The 17,427-nt window shown below is 37.7% G+C and overlaps 4 protein-coding genes across 4 annotated transcripts in view; 2 read left to right on the top strand and 2 right to left on the bottom strand.

Moving 5' to 3' along the window:
• The window catches only part of LOC149041508 (uncharacterized), a 41,945-nt gene extending 26,615 nt beyond the window's left edge, over nt 1–15,330 (top strand). The window contains exon 8 of the transcript XR_016189017.1: nt 15,018–15,330. The gene's annotated coding sequence lies outside the window, so the exon portion shown is untranslated. The remainder of the gene's footprint in view (nt 1–15,017) is intronic.
• Nucleotides 1,108–9,997, bottom strand: LOC149041510 (uncharacterized). Its single transcript, XM_089180881.1, has 7 exons — nt 9,838–9,997; nt 5,138–5,409; nt 4,626–4,740; nt 4,084–4,197; nt 3,357–3,538; nt 2,093–2,423; nt 1,108–1,403 (listed from the first exon to the last, which is right to left on the bottom strand). Exons 1-7 carry the CDS (start codon nt 9,995–9,997, stop codon nt 1,360–1,362), a joined length of 1,218 nt encoding a protein of 405 aa, XP_089037007.1. The 3' UTR covers nt 1,108–1,359.
• On the top strand, nt 7,672–15,330 carry LOC149041509 (uncharacterized). The gene is made up of 7 exons (XM_089214155.1): nt 7,672–7,789; nt 7,889–8,045; nt 9,783–11,187; nt 11,597–11,704; nt 12,120–12,298; nt 13,175–13,505; nt 14,117–15,330. Exons 3-7 carry the CDS (start codon nt 10,989–10,991, stop codon nt 14,158–14,160), a joined length of 861 nt encoding a protein of 286 aa, XP_089070281.1. The 5' UTR covers nt 7,672–7,789; nt 7,889–8,045; nt 9,783–10,988; the 3' UTR covers nt 14,161–15,330.
• Nucleotides 15,053–17,427, bottom strand: part of LOC149041503 (uncharacterized) — a gene marked incomplete at its 5' end in the record, with an annotated part of 38,431 nt that continues 36,056 nt past the window's right edge. Inside the window, 2 exons of the mRNA XM_089180880.1 lie at nt 15,053–15,186; nt 15,783–16,116. Of these exons, the coding sequence (XP_089037006.1) occupies nt 16,036–16,116 (81 nt within the window). The remainder of the gene's footprint in view (nt 15,187–15,782; nt 16,117–17,427) is intronic.

Here is a 17,427-nt window from a genome sequence, read left to right as displayed (position 1 = left end):
TTCCTTCATTTTTGAGAGTCGAAATTTTGTTTGTAGTACGCCTCGTCAAATTATTGTGGGTCAACGGCAGACAAAAGTTTGTCATGATTTTTTAAAGAGCAAATGAGTTTATACACTAAGGGCCCCCAACTCCTCTAAACTTGTTAAAATATACAATCCCCCAACTGTAAAAGATTAAACAGAATAAATATTTTTAAGAGGAATACCAAAGCGTTTAAACTCCGTTTCCATGGCAAGTTTTGCTCAATAGAGGCGACAGGGATGAAATGCCGTAAATTGTTAAGGTTATTTCTCTTGCCGACTTATTTTTTTACAGATTACTTAAGCGTTTAAACTCCGTTTCCATGGCCAGTTTTGCTCAATAGAGGAATTCAAATTTATTTTTAAGGAATTTTTATTTGAAGTTTTATGAAATTCCCACCTTATTTAGAAACATAACACAACAACTATAACACTGTGTAAGTGAACAAATTGATAAGAATATTAAAATATCTGTGTTAAGAAGCTGAGAAGATATTTTTTCCTGCACGTTTTGAATGGCAATGTGTGTTTATTAGTGAGTGTTTCGGTATGTGTTAAGTTATTTGAATAACGGTATACAAGTGTTGAGTAACAAAAATTGAGAGTTCGTCCGTCGGGTCTATGAACACCTCTGCACAGGCGTTAATGTTAAGATGGACGAACGTTTAGCATCTCGCTTCACGAACACAGCAGAAGATGGTGTAGCCATATTGGATCCATTGCGATCCATCCATTATTTAAACAATCACATCTGCTATTTCGACGTCGATAGGTTCTTTAACAGAAAACTTAATGTGGTCGAATCTAAGCTAACCAGATTTGCTCAAAGTTTTTCTGAAAGTAACGGCGTTGCAGTTGAGCAAGCCGTAAAAAAGGCTCGTCGTGAGAACCATGCTTGCATCTGGAAGGGCAACTAACAATGACTTGATCATTAGTTTGAAGTCCTCGATAAGATGCATGACGCTTTGAACGTTCTGGAAAATATTTCCTTAAAGAGGGCGGAACGCGCTTTAGGAGAAGGTACTGCTTTTGTATCGAAAAGGATAAAGGCCATAAAGCTATCCAATAAGAGCAAGTTTCGTTGGCGAGTTACGGTCACAAATATCTATGTGGCAAGCACGCGTCAAATTCTGATAACGAAAAGAAAATGTCTCGAGCAGATAGCGGTTAAGGATAAGCGTCGTTGGCAGTAACGAGCTAGTTCTTTTCGGAAACCATCGAGGTCAACAGTCGAGCACTTCGATATGATTTGTAGGATCTTGCGGTCATCTTGCGTATAACGGTTAAGCAGAATTTTTATTTCTCAACATTTCATTCATTGCTTGGCATCCTTGGTCTTCAACGTACATACACAACCATAACCTCAGCGCCTCCGACGTCGGCTTGAGAAAAGAATAAAACAAAAAAATTAGCTGATAAATAATACGAAGTAAACTATTTATTGAGATCTCATTAAATAAACGATTATCATAATCCATATTTAGGGAAAGATGGAGAAGAAGAAAACAAATGAAAAGTTGGAAAAAGTGAACTTTCCTGAGTGAAACCGGTTTTTGAGCACCAGTCTTGTAATCATGGGAAACGTTAAATTTCAGATGCCTTGAGCAGTTATTACACTTCTCCTCTTAATTTCCTACCGAGATTTTGACCCAGTAATTAACAATTGCAATTAAATTCTGACACGCAGACGAAATAAAGAGAGGGGACAGGGGGACAGGGCGTCTTAAAATGCCACTATAACCTATACATGAAAGGTCGAGATGGCAATCTGGCGAGTACTCTCTATTTGACACAGTGTGACATCCTTCCTCCTCCCCTCCCTCCCTTTGAAAAATCCAGGTCATGTCCCTGAAGAATAAAACGAAATGGCCGAGTTATCCAAGCTGTCGACTAGATCAGTTCAATGATTATCTCCGCAAAACGAAAACAGAATTATTATTCCATACCGTTTCATCTGCTTTAATAAAAAAAAAAAAAACAAACAAAAACAGTAGCAGAGGTGTTCCAAGATTTCTTACATCAATTTTTACCATAATAGAAGTATTTCAAGATGTTTAAAATCAATTTCTACCTTGGACATTATTCCATGTGATTTTGTGAGTTTTCTTGCTATATAGAATTGCCGGCACAGGGTGAAATTTCTCCCAGTCACAGTAAGATCCCCCGATCATAAACCACTCAGCATCATTACGGCATCCTGCGTACTTAGCTGAGATTTCAAAGTTTCGTGAACCGTGATGGCCATTGATGCGAAAGGGGTTTAAAGTTGTCGCACTCTTAAGATCTGTCCATGGTGATTGAAGTAGATTATTTTGTGTAAACCAGTCCACGTTAGTTGTTCCTCTGGCATTGAACTTCATAGATATAACTTCTGCTCCATTCGTGTAAAGCACTACACGAACCTAAAGTCATACAAGAAAATTATCTGTTGTTTACATATCAAATACATAAGTATGGGATAAGATAAGAATCGTTACATCGGGGAATTTAAAGAATTGTTGGTCAATTCTTATTGTGTTTTTACAAACTTATTTTCAGTACCACATGCCATGGCTCTATGTAAACTCGAGAAGGCAAAGTTTTGAGCCCGAAGTTATTGTATCGGCTTGGTTTTAGTATCACTTTGTCTTTGGCACTGCAACCCTTGTTTTTCAATCGTCCTCGAAGCATTAAAAGCTCCCTCACACCCTGAGTACTTTTTAACGTAATTTCGGATTGAACAATTTTATTTCAGCTCAGTATTTTTTGGAATATTTTATCTCATTGTGGTTTGCATATGTTGTTGTGTTTTGACCTTGCGACCGGTCGTTGTTTCTCTTGCGAGAATTTTTCCTTTTCTGAGAACTATTCTCCTACAAGGATAAATCATGAGCACTTTCCTTATACCTATTACCAAGAAGATACACTCTTAAAGTTTGGGAAGTAAGGTAAACAAAACAACGTAACAAAGAGAGATCTCATTGCATGGTCAGCGATATCACTCTTTGAAACAAATTGTTTTAGTTTATATTCTTTTATATTCTATTTATTCCATTCTTTTCTATTCCTTAATTCTTCTCAAAAGAGGCAAGAGCAGTTCAGAAAAGAGTCTGCTTGGTTTGGCTTTAGGAACATGAAGAACTGCATTTGGAAAAGTGTTTCGTGACAGACAATTTGAAGACAAGTTTCCATAAGGTGGAAACCTCAGACTACTACAAAAAAAATTTTTAAAAAAATCTTACTGATTTATTTTAACAGGCCATTTCTAAGGAAATACATTAACATTTCATATGAAATTTGTAAACGAAGGTGCATTTAGCCTAACCCTCTGTGATGTAGATATTTTCTGGACGTACCTCTTGAGGGTTAAAAGTTTGCCAACTTTGAACGATACGGTTTTTGTAGTTTCCCTGGTAGGTTGAAGTGGTATCTAAGGCAGCGATAACATTTTCTGATAATGTGTCGGATGAACTCCATATCGCGTCAGCGGTCGGTGAGGAAGAATTTCCTCCAATGTATTTGTATATCATCGTCCAACCTTAAAATAAAAAAAGGGCAGAAATAGTCCAGTTTCGTGAAAATTGCTTGTTCCTTTCGAAAACTCTAGAAATGGTTTTTTTCGAATTGACTGAATGGTTATGGACCTAAGTCCACAGACCTTCATAGCCAAGTGAGTTAGCCACCTCTAAGTTAACTACTTATTTGGAAAAAGCGGGTTAGTTTCAGAGAAACTATGGTGCTGCGTCGGTGGGAGAGTATCACAGGGTAATCTTTTGTTATCACCTGAGTTGAAAACGTAAATTGGCCACCGTAAAGAGTTTAAAGGCTGACGTTTCGAGCGCTAGCCCTTCGTCAGAGAGATACTGATGACCCTTACTCGAGGGTCTCCATGTGTTTATGGCTTTTACGGCTAAAGGTTAAACTTTGGCCTATTTTGCAGTTAACGGCTAATGTCTTTCCATTGTGGTCACCAGTAAACACTTTGAGATTGATTTTTTTTTTACGACTCGTTACGGCTGAATTTTTGGCCGGTTTAAGCCTAACGGTTAACCCATCGAGATCCTCTTATTTAGTTTGACGTACCACCTCTATCACTTGTCTGGTCGCAGTACACTGGGAATGAGTCTGATCCATGATTGGAAATTTCGTAGACTCCTGTTTCGTTTGGGGTTTGGGAACAGTTCTGAGGCAGAATGACTGAAAAGATGAAAATCTGTTTTCATCAAATCCGAATAATTTTTTTATAAAGCTATCAAATATGATTTCAATAGGTTGGCCCTAATGACTCCCTCACTACAAGTCGTAACATAGTAACTCTTGTTCTCTAAATGACAATGAGACGATTTTGAAAAAAACATAAACATGCTAAATTGTGTTAGATGTTAATGATTCCTCAAGCCGAAAAACGGACTGGCCATAGAAAACCTAAGATAATTATGATGTAAAAAAATACTTGCTAAGAAGTGAGAAGGAGGTTTTTCGTTATACACAACTAACATATTTAAACATGAGGTCAATGAGTTTAGAGAACTTCGAAAATTTTCTGAAGCAAAAAAAACAAGAAAACCAAGAAGTATAAAAAGGCGGGAATATTTGCATTACTTGATGAATAAGCTACAAAATACCTTGGTCACAATTCTCTCCCCCGAGTCCTTGTTGACAGACACAACGGTATCCTTTTGAAGTAAACCCAGCTTGACAAGTAGAATTTTTCTTACATGGGCTGCTTCCACATGGATTCTGTGATAAAAAAAAAGGAAACGGTGCCTTTCCTTTTTTGTATGCTAAGAGCACGTGTGCTTCTTGAGGGATTACTATCACCATTATTATTATTATCATCGTTGTAATTTTGAAAAGAGATCATCAGAGTCATTCTTTCGAAAAAGCATCAAACCTCAAGAAGATTTCAACTGGTCTCCAACATTTGGGAAATTAATTTCGCCATGGACGAGGTCTGTTGTATACCTCACTGCGTCCCACTGATTTAAAATTACCGAATTAAAGAGTTCAGGTAATCATCCCAGAACATAGCTACCTTTTCTTTCTGTTTACATTTCTGTAGTCAACCAGTCAGTCGTGTCAAGTGAAGTTTCAACGAAAAAAAAAAGTTTTGTTGTGTTTAGGTTGTAAGGCTTACCTCAATTCCTCGGTAGCTGTAGCCATTTCTGGTAATGAAATTCACGCTGGTGACTTTTAAATGAGTGCTGTTATTCAGGTCGCATAACGGAATATCACCTAGTAGTGGCCCGTAGTTGTAAGACACACAGTCGGGATCCCCATAACAGATGAGTTCACAGCCTACTTCACTTTGAACTGGCAGAGATTTGATTATGTGATTAAGTAAATATTTGTCTTTGGTGACTGGGTTAAATAGAATGGCTCTGCACTCATCTGAATTTGCTGTCACAACTAAAAATAACAAAAATTTATCATTATTCGTAACTGATCAACATTAGCGATATGTGTCGATGAAAATTTATTTCATCCCTCGAGGCTCCTGGTAATTGCCCTCTATCCCCCTTTAATAATGCGAGTTCCTTTCATCTATAACAAGTACTAGCATTTGGAATACTTATAGTGATGCATTTGGAAACGAATAGTCATGCGAACTCTTGCTTTCTTTGAGTTTTTCAGGGTTGTTGAACTTGTTACAGGACAATAACGCACACCACTTTTTTCCTTTGGCGGCAAAGTTCACAGAAACGCAGAGAGGATCGGTCAAGACATTTTAAGATGCATTCAAAGTCATCATATAGTGTGATCATGTCAATTCGGGGTACATTTAGATAATGGAACTTGTCCACTGAAAGTAGATTCTGTCTTGAATTCTGCCTATACTCAGAATTCAAATCATTACGAGTTTCTGTGGGTTGAAGATAATTATTATAAGTTAGAATATTCTTAACTGCAATTATTGGGGAAGAAACGTATTGATTCCTGCAAACTAAAAAACTTTGAATGAGGGTTTTAGGATAGATTCCTTCCTTTTACCCGAGTGACGGATGAAAGTGGTCTTGTATCTATCAATAACAAAAGTTTACTATTCTTGCCATTGTTTCTGTCTTTGCCTTTAAGGTTACTCCGCACCTTAGCGAGTGCCTTCAGAGAAAAAAATTTACACGCGATTTTTCCTCATGAAACCAAAATAGAGTAAATAACAATAAATAGATTATTAAATACACAACACGATAAAACTGTAAATGGCGAATGAAGCCGGTCAACAGAAAAATGACCGAGCGCCATTCCAGCGAATTAATTACCGATCAATTTGCTAGAATGGCGGTTAGTTATTAAATTGAGGCCAAATGTTGGGAAATTTTCTCATTTCATTCTCAAACGCGATGTTTCGCATGAAACTAAAATAAAGTTAATAACAATAAATAGTTTATTAAATGCAGAATACGATAAAACTGTAGGGTATTCGACTTTGCTTCCGTTAAGGCAAATGAAGCCGGTCAACAGAAAAATAAGCGAGTGCCATTTCAGAGAATTTATTACTGATTAATTCGCTGGAATAGCGCTCAGATATTAAATTGAGGCCTAATGTTGCGAAATATTTTTCGTTTACAGAAGTTTATTTCTGTAATATCCTATTAAGGCAGGAACCCCTCTGTGTGACCTTGGTTATCTTCTTCACTGCGTGATGTCATTCACTGGTTTCCAGCAGGCTCGATATTTTCTTTTTTGTCATCTTAACAAACCAGTGTTTTATTACAAATCGAAATAAAACAATCAGCTGAATTAACTTCATTCTCAATATCTCTGACTATTTACGGAAGGCAGAGTGAATTCTTACTCGTCGAAGTATTTAAGGTAATAGGGAAGTCTACTGTGACGACTTTTTAAATCAACAACGTTTTTCATTGAATTATAATAGGTGGAACCTCAGTGCCGTATCGAAATTTTTGAAAAACTAATTTTAACATGGATTTCATTACCCGTCAGAATTGCACGCAATATCTCAAAAAGTTAGAAAAACTGAAACATTTTAGACAACTTAACTGGGTTCACCCTAAGTTTCGTCAAGTTTCAAGAAAATTCGACCCAATATTGGCTAAGAATTAACTCTGAAGTTCAGAATACTAGAGAAAACAGGTAACGACAAAACTCGACCTATCAATTTTTAAATCAACAACGTTTTTCATTGAAATTTAAATAGGAGGTGGAAACTCAGCGCGTAATCGATATCTTTTAAAAAATAATTTTAAAATCGATTTCATTACCCGTCAGAATTGCACGCAATGTCTCAAAAAGTTGGAAAAACTAAACCATTTTAGACAACTTAACTGGGTCCACCCTAAGTTTCGTCAAATTTCAACAAAATTCGAACGAATATTGGCTGAGAATTAACTCTGAAGAGCAGAAAACTAGAGGAAACAGGTGACGACAATACTCGATCTATCAATTTTCGTAAAATGTTTTCGGAATTTCCGGCGTCAGAACTCAAACCTAAACTTCAGAGCATAACTGATTGAAAGGCAGATAACTATATCCAAAGGATAAGTCGCTATCCACGCAAACCTGAGAACAACCGCAAGAACAACACAATTTTCAACGTGTGAATTTCGGAATGTCTCGAGTTTTACATGGTAAAAGATGCCATTAGCAGGTGGATTTTGTGTCTCAAATGAGTTTCCTTTGGCAAAAGTTCATTTCCCTTGCTTCAAATTCATTTTCAGACATAACCACCATTCTAAACAACAACAAAAAAAGGAAGGCAGGAAAAAGGGAGGAAATGACTCAAATCACACACATCAATGGAATCCAAATATTCTCGTTGAACTGCAAGGTAAATCTTCCGTCAGACGCCGGTTCCGTCGACTTAGGCTCTTAATCTCCCTTCAGACGCTGTGTCCGTTGACTTAGGCTTTTAATCTCCCTCTTGCAGGCGATGTCTCCGTCGAGTTAGGCTGTTACGCTTACGGCAGACGCTGAGACCGTTTGATGCGATCATCGGAATGACTCCTCCAAAACAACAATGATGACAATGAGTGTAAGGCTTATATGGCTGGCTCTGTATCACTTTTACACTACAATCAGTGCAGGTATTGATAAATGGTTTATGTCAAAATCAACTGCTTGTATAGGGGATACATTTTAATGGGGCAATGGTTTTCAGTACTGCATAGTCTATATAAGGCAAAAAGTGACAGATCGCAATTTTTGCTGGAGTCGACATTAAGGTAATGGAATCCAAACGGCGATTCTTGCAGAATTGCATGTCTTTCACCGCTGTCGTTAACAAATGCATAACATGGAAATAGCGTAACTTAAAAAGGGCTACAGTTGATAGAACCTTAGCCATGAAGTAGAGAGAGAATACAACCGAAGGAAAGTAGGAAACGAAACAAGGGCCCGAAGTAATTAGAATGAAACACGAATTTCCCTCGCTGCATGGTTTTAATTGACTTGGTCCTCCTAATTCAGCTCTAATGAAAGTTGAGTAGTCCGTTTTTGCATTCACATTTTTATTCATAAAAATGAAAATCTCCGTTTATTTGAAGGAGTTGATTACGGCGAGCCCTCCTCAGAGCCGCCTTTATGTCACTACGGAGTTAATCATAACCATTACAATTTCCTCAAATGTGACTGGTGCTTTAGCTGATCTATTTTTCACTTATCATGTACAGTTATGAACAGACAGGTGGCCGTTATCGGACACCTGTAATGGGAGAGTTGAAGCATACAATTATACTAAGTCCACTCGACTCGATCCACCAATCACAGAATTGATCAAAATAACCATAGCAACAACTACTTATTCTGAAAGAAAAACTGTGTTTTTTTCTAAAATAGAGGAATGTTATTTTAGACATTGTCCCTGCCGGAGATGTTTGTCCTAGGTGTATTTTTTCTCGGAAATTGTAACGGTTATGATTAATTGGTAACAGGACTCCGTGACGTCCAACTCTATCTGTAATCATACTCGTGATTGACAAATCGATTTTGTTAATCACTCGTCTGACTACTCGGTCCTATTACCATTATAATCAAAAAGTCATACGACAAACAAATGGAACTTCCATAGCAAAGAACATTTTCATCTTATGGTTTTGAAAGTGCTTCATTTTCTGACGGCGCCAGACTTTCTCCTTCAGGCAAGCATCCTGGGGAGACCCCTGCCGGAAGGCGCAAAATTTGATGAGTTTGCTTGACAAAATTGATAAAAAAAAAAGGCATAGAAAGAATGCAAAATAAACAACAGATCTTGGTAAATTGCGAAACTTCCAAATTTAGGAAACATTTGCAATTTGAAAGTGTATTTTGTTTTTGCAAAGGGCATGAGAGAAATACAGAACTTTAAAACGCTCGTGTAGATCGACATTTGCTCTCATGAAACCGTCTATCTGCTCCGACGTAAAGCAAACGCTTGAAAAAATCAGCTCTGAAATCCTTTACGGTGGCAAATTTACATATTCAACTCAATCGATAAAAGCAGATTATCTTGTAACATAATAATGCAGCTTTTTCTCGTATTTTTTGCATTGTCATCCTACTCCCCCCAAAAAAGTATGGGCGCTGAAAACGTACACTGACGACTTGTTAGTTCTTTCAGCTTGTAAGTTAAAAACAAACATACAAAACAAAACGAAAGTTAATCTAGGAAAAGTACTTTCTACCCTACAATGGGATGTTTATATTCTCTACGACGTTCTCTGTCGAACAATTCAAAAAAAAAAAAAGGGAACCGGTAACCTGATGACAAGGTCTGAGAACTTGTTATCATTCTCAGAATACTTTGTAAGATATGCCTTATTCATCGAATTCATTTCATTTCTTAGCAGATGAAGAAGAATGCAGACTACTGCTTTATTTTAAACCAATGAAAGACAGAACTCTCCTCAATCATGTTATGATAAGAATAGATATACCAAGAGAAGATGTCTGCAGCATCCGATGTTTCCTTGAACCCAATTGCTTGTCTTATAATGTTGGACCGCTGGAACATAGCAACGGATACTTGTGTGAGATCAGCGACTCCACTGACGTACGACATCCGGGAGACTTGGTTCAGCGGTTAGGATTTACCTACCAGGGAATAGAGGTCTGTTCATCCGTGATCCACTCCCTAGGGAGTCGACTGAAATGTGTCTTACGTTCAAATCTCTTTTTTGTGCTTTTTACTGGGAAGAGAAATACAAAGTAGGTGTCTTAATGTAGCTAGCCGCAACTAGAGGTGTAAGCACAAGGAGGCCAATTAGGTGAGCTCGTCCACCTGAGCAGTGTTTTTAAATGTAACTTTAGGTGTATAACATTTACTCAAAACTAAAATGTGCCACTTGAATAGACTCATTGTCAAATCATTACCAAGAGATTTATCATTTTACGACAAACCCCACCAAAAATGATGCATAAATCTGGAATCAATGGACTACCACTCGTTCATTCTACGTAGAACCAGTTTCGTTAATAGGGAACTTAAGCAAACCACGACCACGGCGGCAACAAGGACATGGAAAACAAAAGATCTTATTGGAAGAACAATAGCTCGGCACGTGTGTTTTAAAACTTTGTACATTTCTTAGCCGTCCTATGCAAAACAACAACGTGAAATCACCTCAATTTGCGAAGTCTGGGAACCGAAACCGCGTCGGCAAATTATTTTAACTTCCATTTGGAACTCACCGCTTCTTTTATACGTTATGCTGAAGTTGAGGTGTGGCACAGTATGCAGCCATTTTTGAAATTCTAATTAAAGGCAGAAATTCAGCATTTAATCGAAGTCTTCCGTGTCGTTGCCGTCCTGACTGCTTAAGATTTTGCGTTGGACCTAAGTCTATGGTATCTTTGACCAAAAAGACGATCCTTAGAGGATTTGGGTTGTGTCACATTAAAATATATCTTGTCTCCCCCACGAGGCTCTGTAAGATTCTTATGATCCTCCCTCCCCCCCTCATTTTCAGTCAATTTGCTGTAGACCACCTATTAGACTCTGCTGGTGACAACGCGACAACTACTTCCCTCCTCCTTACCCCAGGTAATAGATAATGACAGGTCCGTTAAAAAAGAGTGTTCCGAAGGGTTTTCTGAGAAAATTATTGTCCTTGTATCATCAGAATCCATGTAACACTGATGTTTGCGGGAAGAATATGACTTGTCAAGCGGGTTACACCAGCAAAGGATACCGTTGTATGAAAAACATCAAGTCGACGCCATTAAACTTCAGCAACCTAGTTGCCAAAGAACGTACGTATCTTCTCTCCTTAGGTTATTTCTCTTATGAAAAAACACGACGACAACGACAACACTTTCAATAAAAACACAATATTTGCTAATCGAGACGGATGGAAACTCTCATCGCGATTGTTCGTTTCTTCCAAATCCAAAGCGTCTAAGTTTTATTTCATGAGCGCATAATTATGTCGCGAGATGCTTTAAACTGCTTGACTGTTAATGGCGATCAAATAAATTTGATTTGGAAAAAGCGTAAATCTTCATTATTCACTAACTTGGCTTCATCATCTTATCATGTTATATCTAAAAGTTATATATTCCGTTTCTTCCTGCTCATCATGACGAGGTTAAATTATACGGGACGCAGCCTCTGTGGTTTTTTCTCTACTGTACTGATTCGATATAAATTGTTTTTCCTCAGACTTTCATAATTGTTCTGATGCACCCAACATAACGGGAGTTTACAATACATCTCACCATGACTGGGGCCTTTTTCCTGTCTACTGTGATCAGACATATGATGGAGGAGGTATCTCATATTCTGTATGTTCGGTAATGAAACGATAAAAGAAAAATTGGTCTCAATCTGTTCCCAGTCTTCGTTCAGTACTAACTTTTCCCTTGATCAGTGCAAATATAATTGGAGAGCGTAGTCAGTGCCTTGTGGAGACTCCGTCAGTAGCTTTTCGCTCGAGCGTATTCATGGAATTGCTAGATCATCCATTCGTTTCACATGGACGATTGCATTTTTTCCACTGGTGTACGTGACTCCCTTTTCCTCTTTTTCCATCACCTGTTATTTCCATTCGCATTCTAAGCTGCCCAACACTGCTGTTGGATCAGATCAGTGATTCTTTTTTGTTCCATAAGCGTTAGGTAATAAGAGACTTTTCGAGATGACCTAATTTTTAAAATCTTTGTCTAATAAAATTTTCACCTCACAGGCTGGACGATGGTATTCAAACTTGTTAGTGGCCTCTCTCCATTGGACGTCAGCGGAATTTGGTCGTCACCCTCCCTATATCATGAAAATCTCAACAAAACCTTCGACTTAACGTCAGCCTATCCAACTCATTACAAGAATCGCATTGTACTGAACTGGAAAAATTTTAACCCTAAAGAGGTGAGGAAGGTTAATGAATGAATTACCCCAAACATTCAGTAGTACACATGCCCAAGTAAAAGCATAAGCTTCATTACCTGCAAATGACGCTTGGTACTGAAAGAGCCTCTGCAATCTTTGGGATTTAAGGCGCATGAAAGACACTGCCAATTGAAATCCTTGAAAGATATTTGATTCATGTCGAAGCTGCCACAAATTCATATTTTACCCCGTTGAAAAGTAGTTCATGTTACTGAATACGGAACTTGTGCCGGGGGCAGTTTGAGAAACGCTTAGATCTACCATATAGTCAAGCAAGGCACCAAGGGTGAGCTTTTCGGATTACTAAAATACACTGCAAACATTTCTTGTGTACCTAACCCCAGTGAATACTGCTTAATATTTCCTTTACTTTTTGTTACTTCTTCGTGTAATCTTCTAGTCTACTAAAAGGCCACAATCTTGCTACGAAAGGGCGACATGAGAGGGGCTGTCACCTGGTACCATTCCTTGACAATGAGAGCAAATTTAATACACTTGGTTATATTTTATTACATCTGGGTAAGAATACTGTTGAGCGCAGTAGCTAATGGAGTAGTCAAAGCCATACAGGAACTCAAGCCACCAGGAGATCGTTCAGCAGTCAGGGAACTAATGAAAATTGTGGACTTGTGAACTTTTTCAGAATTTGAAAGTAGCAAATGGATTCGAAACGAGTAATTACTTGAGTGATTAGTATGTTGACTATGATGCAAACTGTTACTAGGGATACAGTATGAAGATCCTATAACCTGGAAAATGTACTCATGTTTTGTAATATCGTAATGTTAAAGTTAACAAAAATTGTTTCTTTACAAAGGTTTAATTTCAGTCGATTTTAACCTCCTTGCCCCTCAGGTTCGCGTCGTTATATACAAGGACAGTCAACAAGTCACCTCCCTCAAGTTCAATGCCACTGGTACAGACAACTTGAATTGGTTTTCACATGAAAACTTAATTTACTCGCCATGGAGTGATCTCAAGATGTTCTCAACCGTAAATTTTGGCCTTCTGGGTCCCATAGTTTCCAATCGCTTCTTTGAGATAACTGGCCCTTACACTGGTTGTCAAACTGATATCGGTTGGTTGGTAGTTACTAGTCACCCAGTATGTCCTTGGGACAGACGATCACCTCAGCCTAGTATCCAATACAGCAAGCAGCGCGTGGCGTCGCGTATGGAAAATTACGGTAATTTTGATATTGAAATATTTTCGGCATTGTATTCTGTTGATAGGGTACCAATAACTAACAAAAAAATCTGTTGCTCAGGTATTACTTCACCTCATGCTATTCGAGACACCAGATTTCGTCGCCTGAGCAGTTTTTTTCTTCCTGACGTAGTCAAAGACGTCTAAAAGATGAACGAACATCTTCAAAAAAACAACAGTGGTGATCGTTTCAAAATATCTTAAATGGGGCTTGAGCCCTTCCCTTCCCTCCCCTCCCCCCCAGACCATTCTCTTAAATCATCAAAGGGCCACGGAAAAACGGTCGAGCAAAACACGAAACTCATGATCACGTCTTCTACTAGTTCGCATTTTCTTCCCATTTCCCGAAAGTTAGTCTTTACTTTTGGAAAGGTCTTGTATGAACAATCCTCATTTACTACCTGGTACGTTGTTACTGTACCTGTTTGTTCTGTTTGTTTTGTTTGTTTTTTAGCATTCACCAACGTACAGACGTACATCCCTTTCATTGACTTTTCACATGCGAAATTCTCCCTTCAGAATGAATATCATTCTAACAAGAGAATCCTTCAGTCTTTGAAAAAAAGCCTCTGTTATGATTTCATCTCACAGGAAATGTTGGGATTGCAGACGTCCTCGCCGTGTTTGTTCGCTAACAACAAATCATTTGAAAGGCTCAGCGGAACCTTTTCTCAAATAACGTCTTTATCGTTGTAGAAAATATTCCTGTGTTGGCAAAAACTTTGTCTTTGGGGATCATGATCTCTTGATTATATCTATAGTTAAAATATTTAGGTTACAGTTTTTACAGTAGATAGTTTAAACCTAAATTTTCGAAATGTCAGTCATTATTGCCCACAACAGTTTTGTTCAGGACTACTCTCACCCGGACGATCACAACATAAGATCACAGGTCGCAGTTTGAGCAAAACGCTTTTGAACTCCAAGAAAGCTTTCTCCTTGAAATACGATTTTATTGAACTTTTATTCTTTGCAAATCCGCTGTATCCTTTAAACAGTAAAGAGGATTTATAAGCAATGAATTACAGCCTTTGTATCAGTTTTAATTCAAAACGAATCAGCTGTTAATCCGCAAGTCTATAACTCAAAGCATTAATCTGTCACCAGCTACATTTCTGTTCGGTACGAGCTCTCTAAACGTGACATAACATATCAAGTAACCACTCATACAAACCCGAGTTGCGTCTTTACAGTCTTAATGATTATTTCTTGATTCTTTAAATCTGACGGATAAACGTCCATACGAAATTAGGAGTACAAATGTACTTAAAATGGTTCATGTTATAATTTTGACCGAACTGTTATATTAAGAGGAAGGGTGAAGCCTCGTTATCAGCATATGCATATTCTCTATACTGCTCTCAATGTATTTCCTGTGGTACTTAAAATGAGAATTTATTGAGAGTTTCTTAATTGCATTGATTTCCTTTTTTTTATCATTGCCTTAATGTGATACTCTAAGGAGAAATTAGATGCTTAGGTTGAAAGGTAGGTCGGTCGGTCGGTCGGTCAGTTTGAAGGTCTAACAATCAATCAATCAATTAGTCAAGTTTTTTCTTAATTTAATTAGAATACGTTTCTTTGCTTTGTTTATTACTTGACTGCCATCTTTGGTCTTCAACGTAGGTATACAATCATCACCTCAGCAACTCCAACATCAGCTTGAAAAAAGAAGTTAAAATAAATATTGATAAGCAATATGTGGTAAATTATTTATTTAGATCTCAATAAACAAACCATCATCGTAATAACTATCCATTTTTAAGATGAATAGTGCACAAAAACAAAAAAAAATCACAAATCAGATTTAGTTTGCTCTAGCCTTGTTAACATTTGCGAAGTTTTGTTATAGTTGACTCCCCACATCATTGTACGACTTTCTCTTAAGTTTAAACTTGGATCTTGTCCTTGTAATTAACAATTATGATTAATTACCTAAACCCCAGAATAACTGTGTGTAAAAACGTTCTTTAAAAATATCACTTTTTAATACGTTGTTTATTGAAGAAGAGGATTTTGTCGAATAATCCCAAGAAAACGTCGATTGGATAATTCGACAAATATATCATAATATCTGGAGAGGAAATTTGCTTCAGGTATTGTTATATCTCCATGGCCATTAATTTTAAAATTGAAAGAATATCTACGAAACCATTGGACAGGGTTTTTCAGGGCACATAATCATCACTAACAAACAAACAAACAAACAAACAAACAGTTACAGGGGTATTACAAGATTTTCAGAGGAAATTTCTACCTTGATTATCATTCCATGTGATATTGTGAGTTTTCTTGCTGTATAGTATTCCTGGGACAATACCTTGTCTTCTTTCCCAGCCACAGTAAGGTCCAGTAATCACAAGCCATCCAGAGTCTAGCTCACATCCCCCGTAGCTGGCAGTAATTTCAAAGCTGCGCACCTTATAGTGGCCATTGATGTGAAAGGGAAATATGTTTTTTGCGTTCCTAAGATCAGTCCATGGTGATTGAATAAGATTTTTTTGTGAAAATCAGTTCAAGTGTGTTGTCCCTTTTGCACTGAATATGATAGACACGACTTCGGTTCCATTTGTGTAAAGTGCTACACGAGCCTACCGTGACATAAAAAATTTATCTTTAACCCTTTTACTCCCAAGATCTAATTAGTGATTCTCCTTGCTATCTGCCATACAATTCTTATGATGTTAGTTCAGAGAATTTAGTATTGGATCAACTAATAACCCATAATTGATATTCTTCTCTATTCTCATCACCTACCTGCTTGATATTGTATTGATATTGTAAGGAGAAATTCTGTCTTGGTCACTTGTGGGGTTGAAGGGTTAAATGAATAAAGGGGGTAAAGTTTCTATACAAACTGTGGTGCTGCGTCGGTGCGAGAGTATAACAAGGTAATTTGGTAATATCAACCGAGTTGATGACGTGAAGTGGCCACCGTTAAGAGTTTCAAAGCTGACGTTTCGAGCGTTAAAGATAACAATTCCTACCTGATAGATTTGAGTATTCTCATCACCAGTTTGCTAGATAATGTATGGATATTATGGGGAGCAGTTTCATGTTAATCACTTCAAGGGTTAAGGGAGCCTAGCCTAGCCATTCCCACATTTTACAGGTCTCAAGGCAAAAGTAGCCAAATAGTACCCTGTGTTATTTCGATGCTCATTACAAACCGAGAAACGCGTTGCCTTTTTGCCAAGAATACAACGTGTAATTACGCAGAGTGTAACATCTATAACCATTTTAGAAACTTAAAATTTCCGGGCAACAACTTTAGAAGGGAACAAACACTTTCTTCATGCAAGAATTAAAGTTTGAGTTCAAGCCTCGGCTTGGGTCATTTCGCCGGGCTCTTTGTCAAGATACTAAACTCTCGCAGGGTAGCAGAAACCTGTCACGATCACTAAACGAAATTCTGGGTTTAGTTAGCCACAAGTATAAAATGTCTCCACACGTGCAGGAATTGAGACGATGTTAAAAAGTGTCTTAAGAGGCGGCCCAACTCAGATGTAGTTAATTCAGGCTAAAAAACCACAAAAACCTCTAGGCCACGATATTAAAGCCTTTTACACCCTAACATCAGTATGCATATTCTCCATACTGTTCTCTCTACATTTCCAAAGGTGCTAACAAGGAGAATTTGTTTAAAAATCAAGAGCTTCTTTAGTTGATGATCATTTCTTTTATTTTCATGACCTTAATGTGCCATTGTGGAGTGATTTTCTATGGAGAAATTAGATACTAGTCACTCTCAGGGGTTAAAGGGTTGAAACCGTGAAGGTGTATAACAGCTTTGGTAAAGCACCAAGAAAAACTAAATCAACAGAATACTCGAAATCAAATATCCCCCTATGTTTTAAAAAGTCTTAAGGTTTCCTTTTCTTTACTTTACTTCCTTTTGCAGA

Source organism: Pocillopora damicornis, chromosome 8, assembly GCF_964200805.1.
Source record: "Pocillopora damicornis chromosome 8, jaPocDami1.2, whole genome shotgun sequence".
NCBI classification, from domain to species: Eukaryota; Metazoa; Cnidaria; class Anthozoa; order Scleractinia; family Pocilloporidae; genus Pocillopora; species Pocillopora damicornis.
The sequence above is the reverse complement of the archived record's forward strand: the minus strand, read 5'-3'. Positions and strand labels throughout refer to the sequence as shown.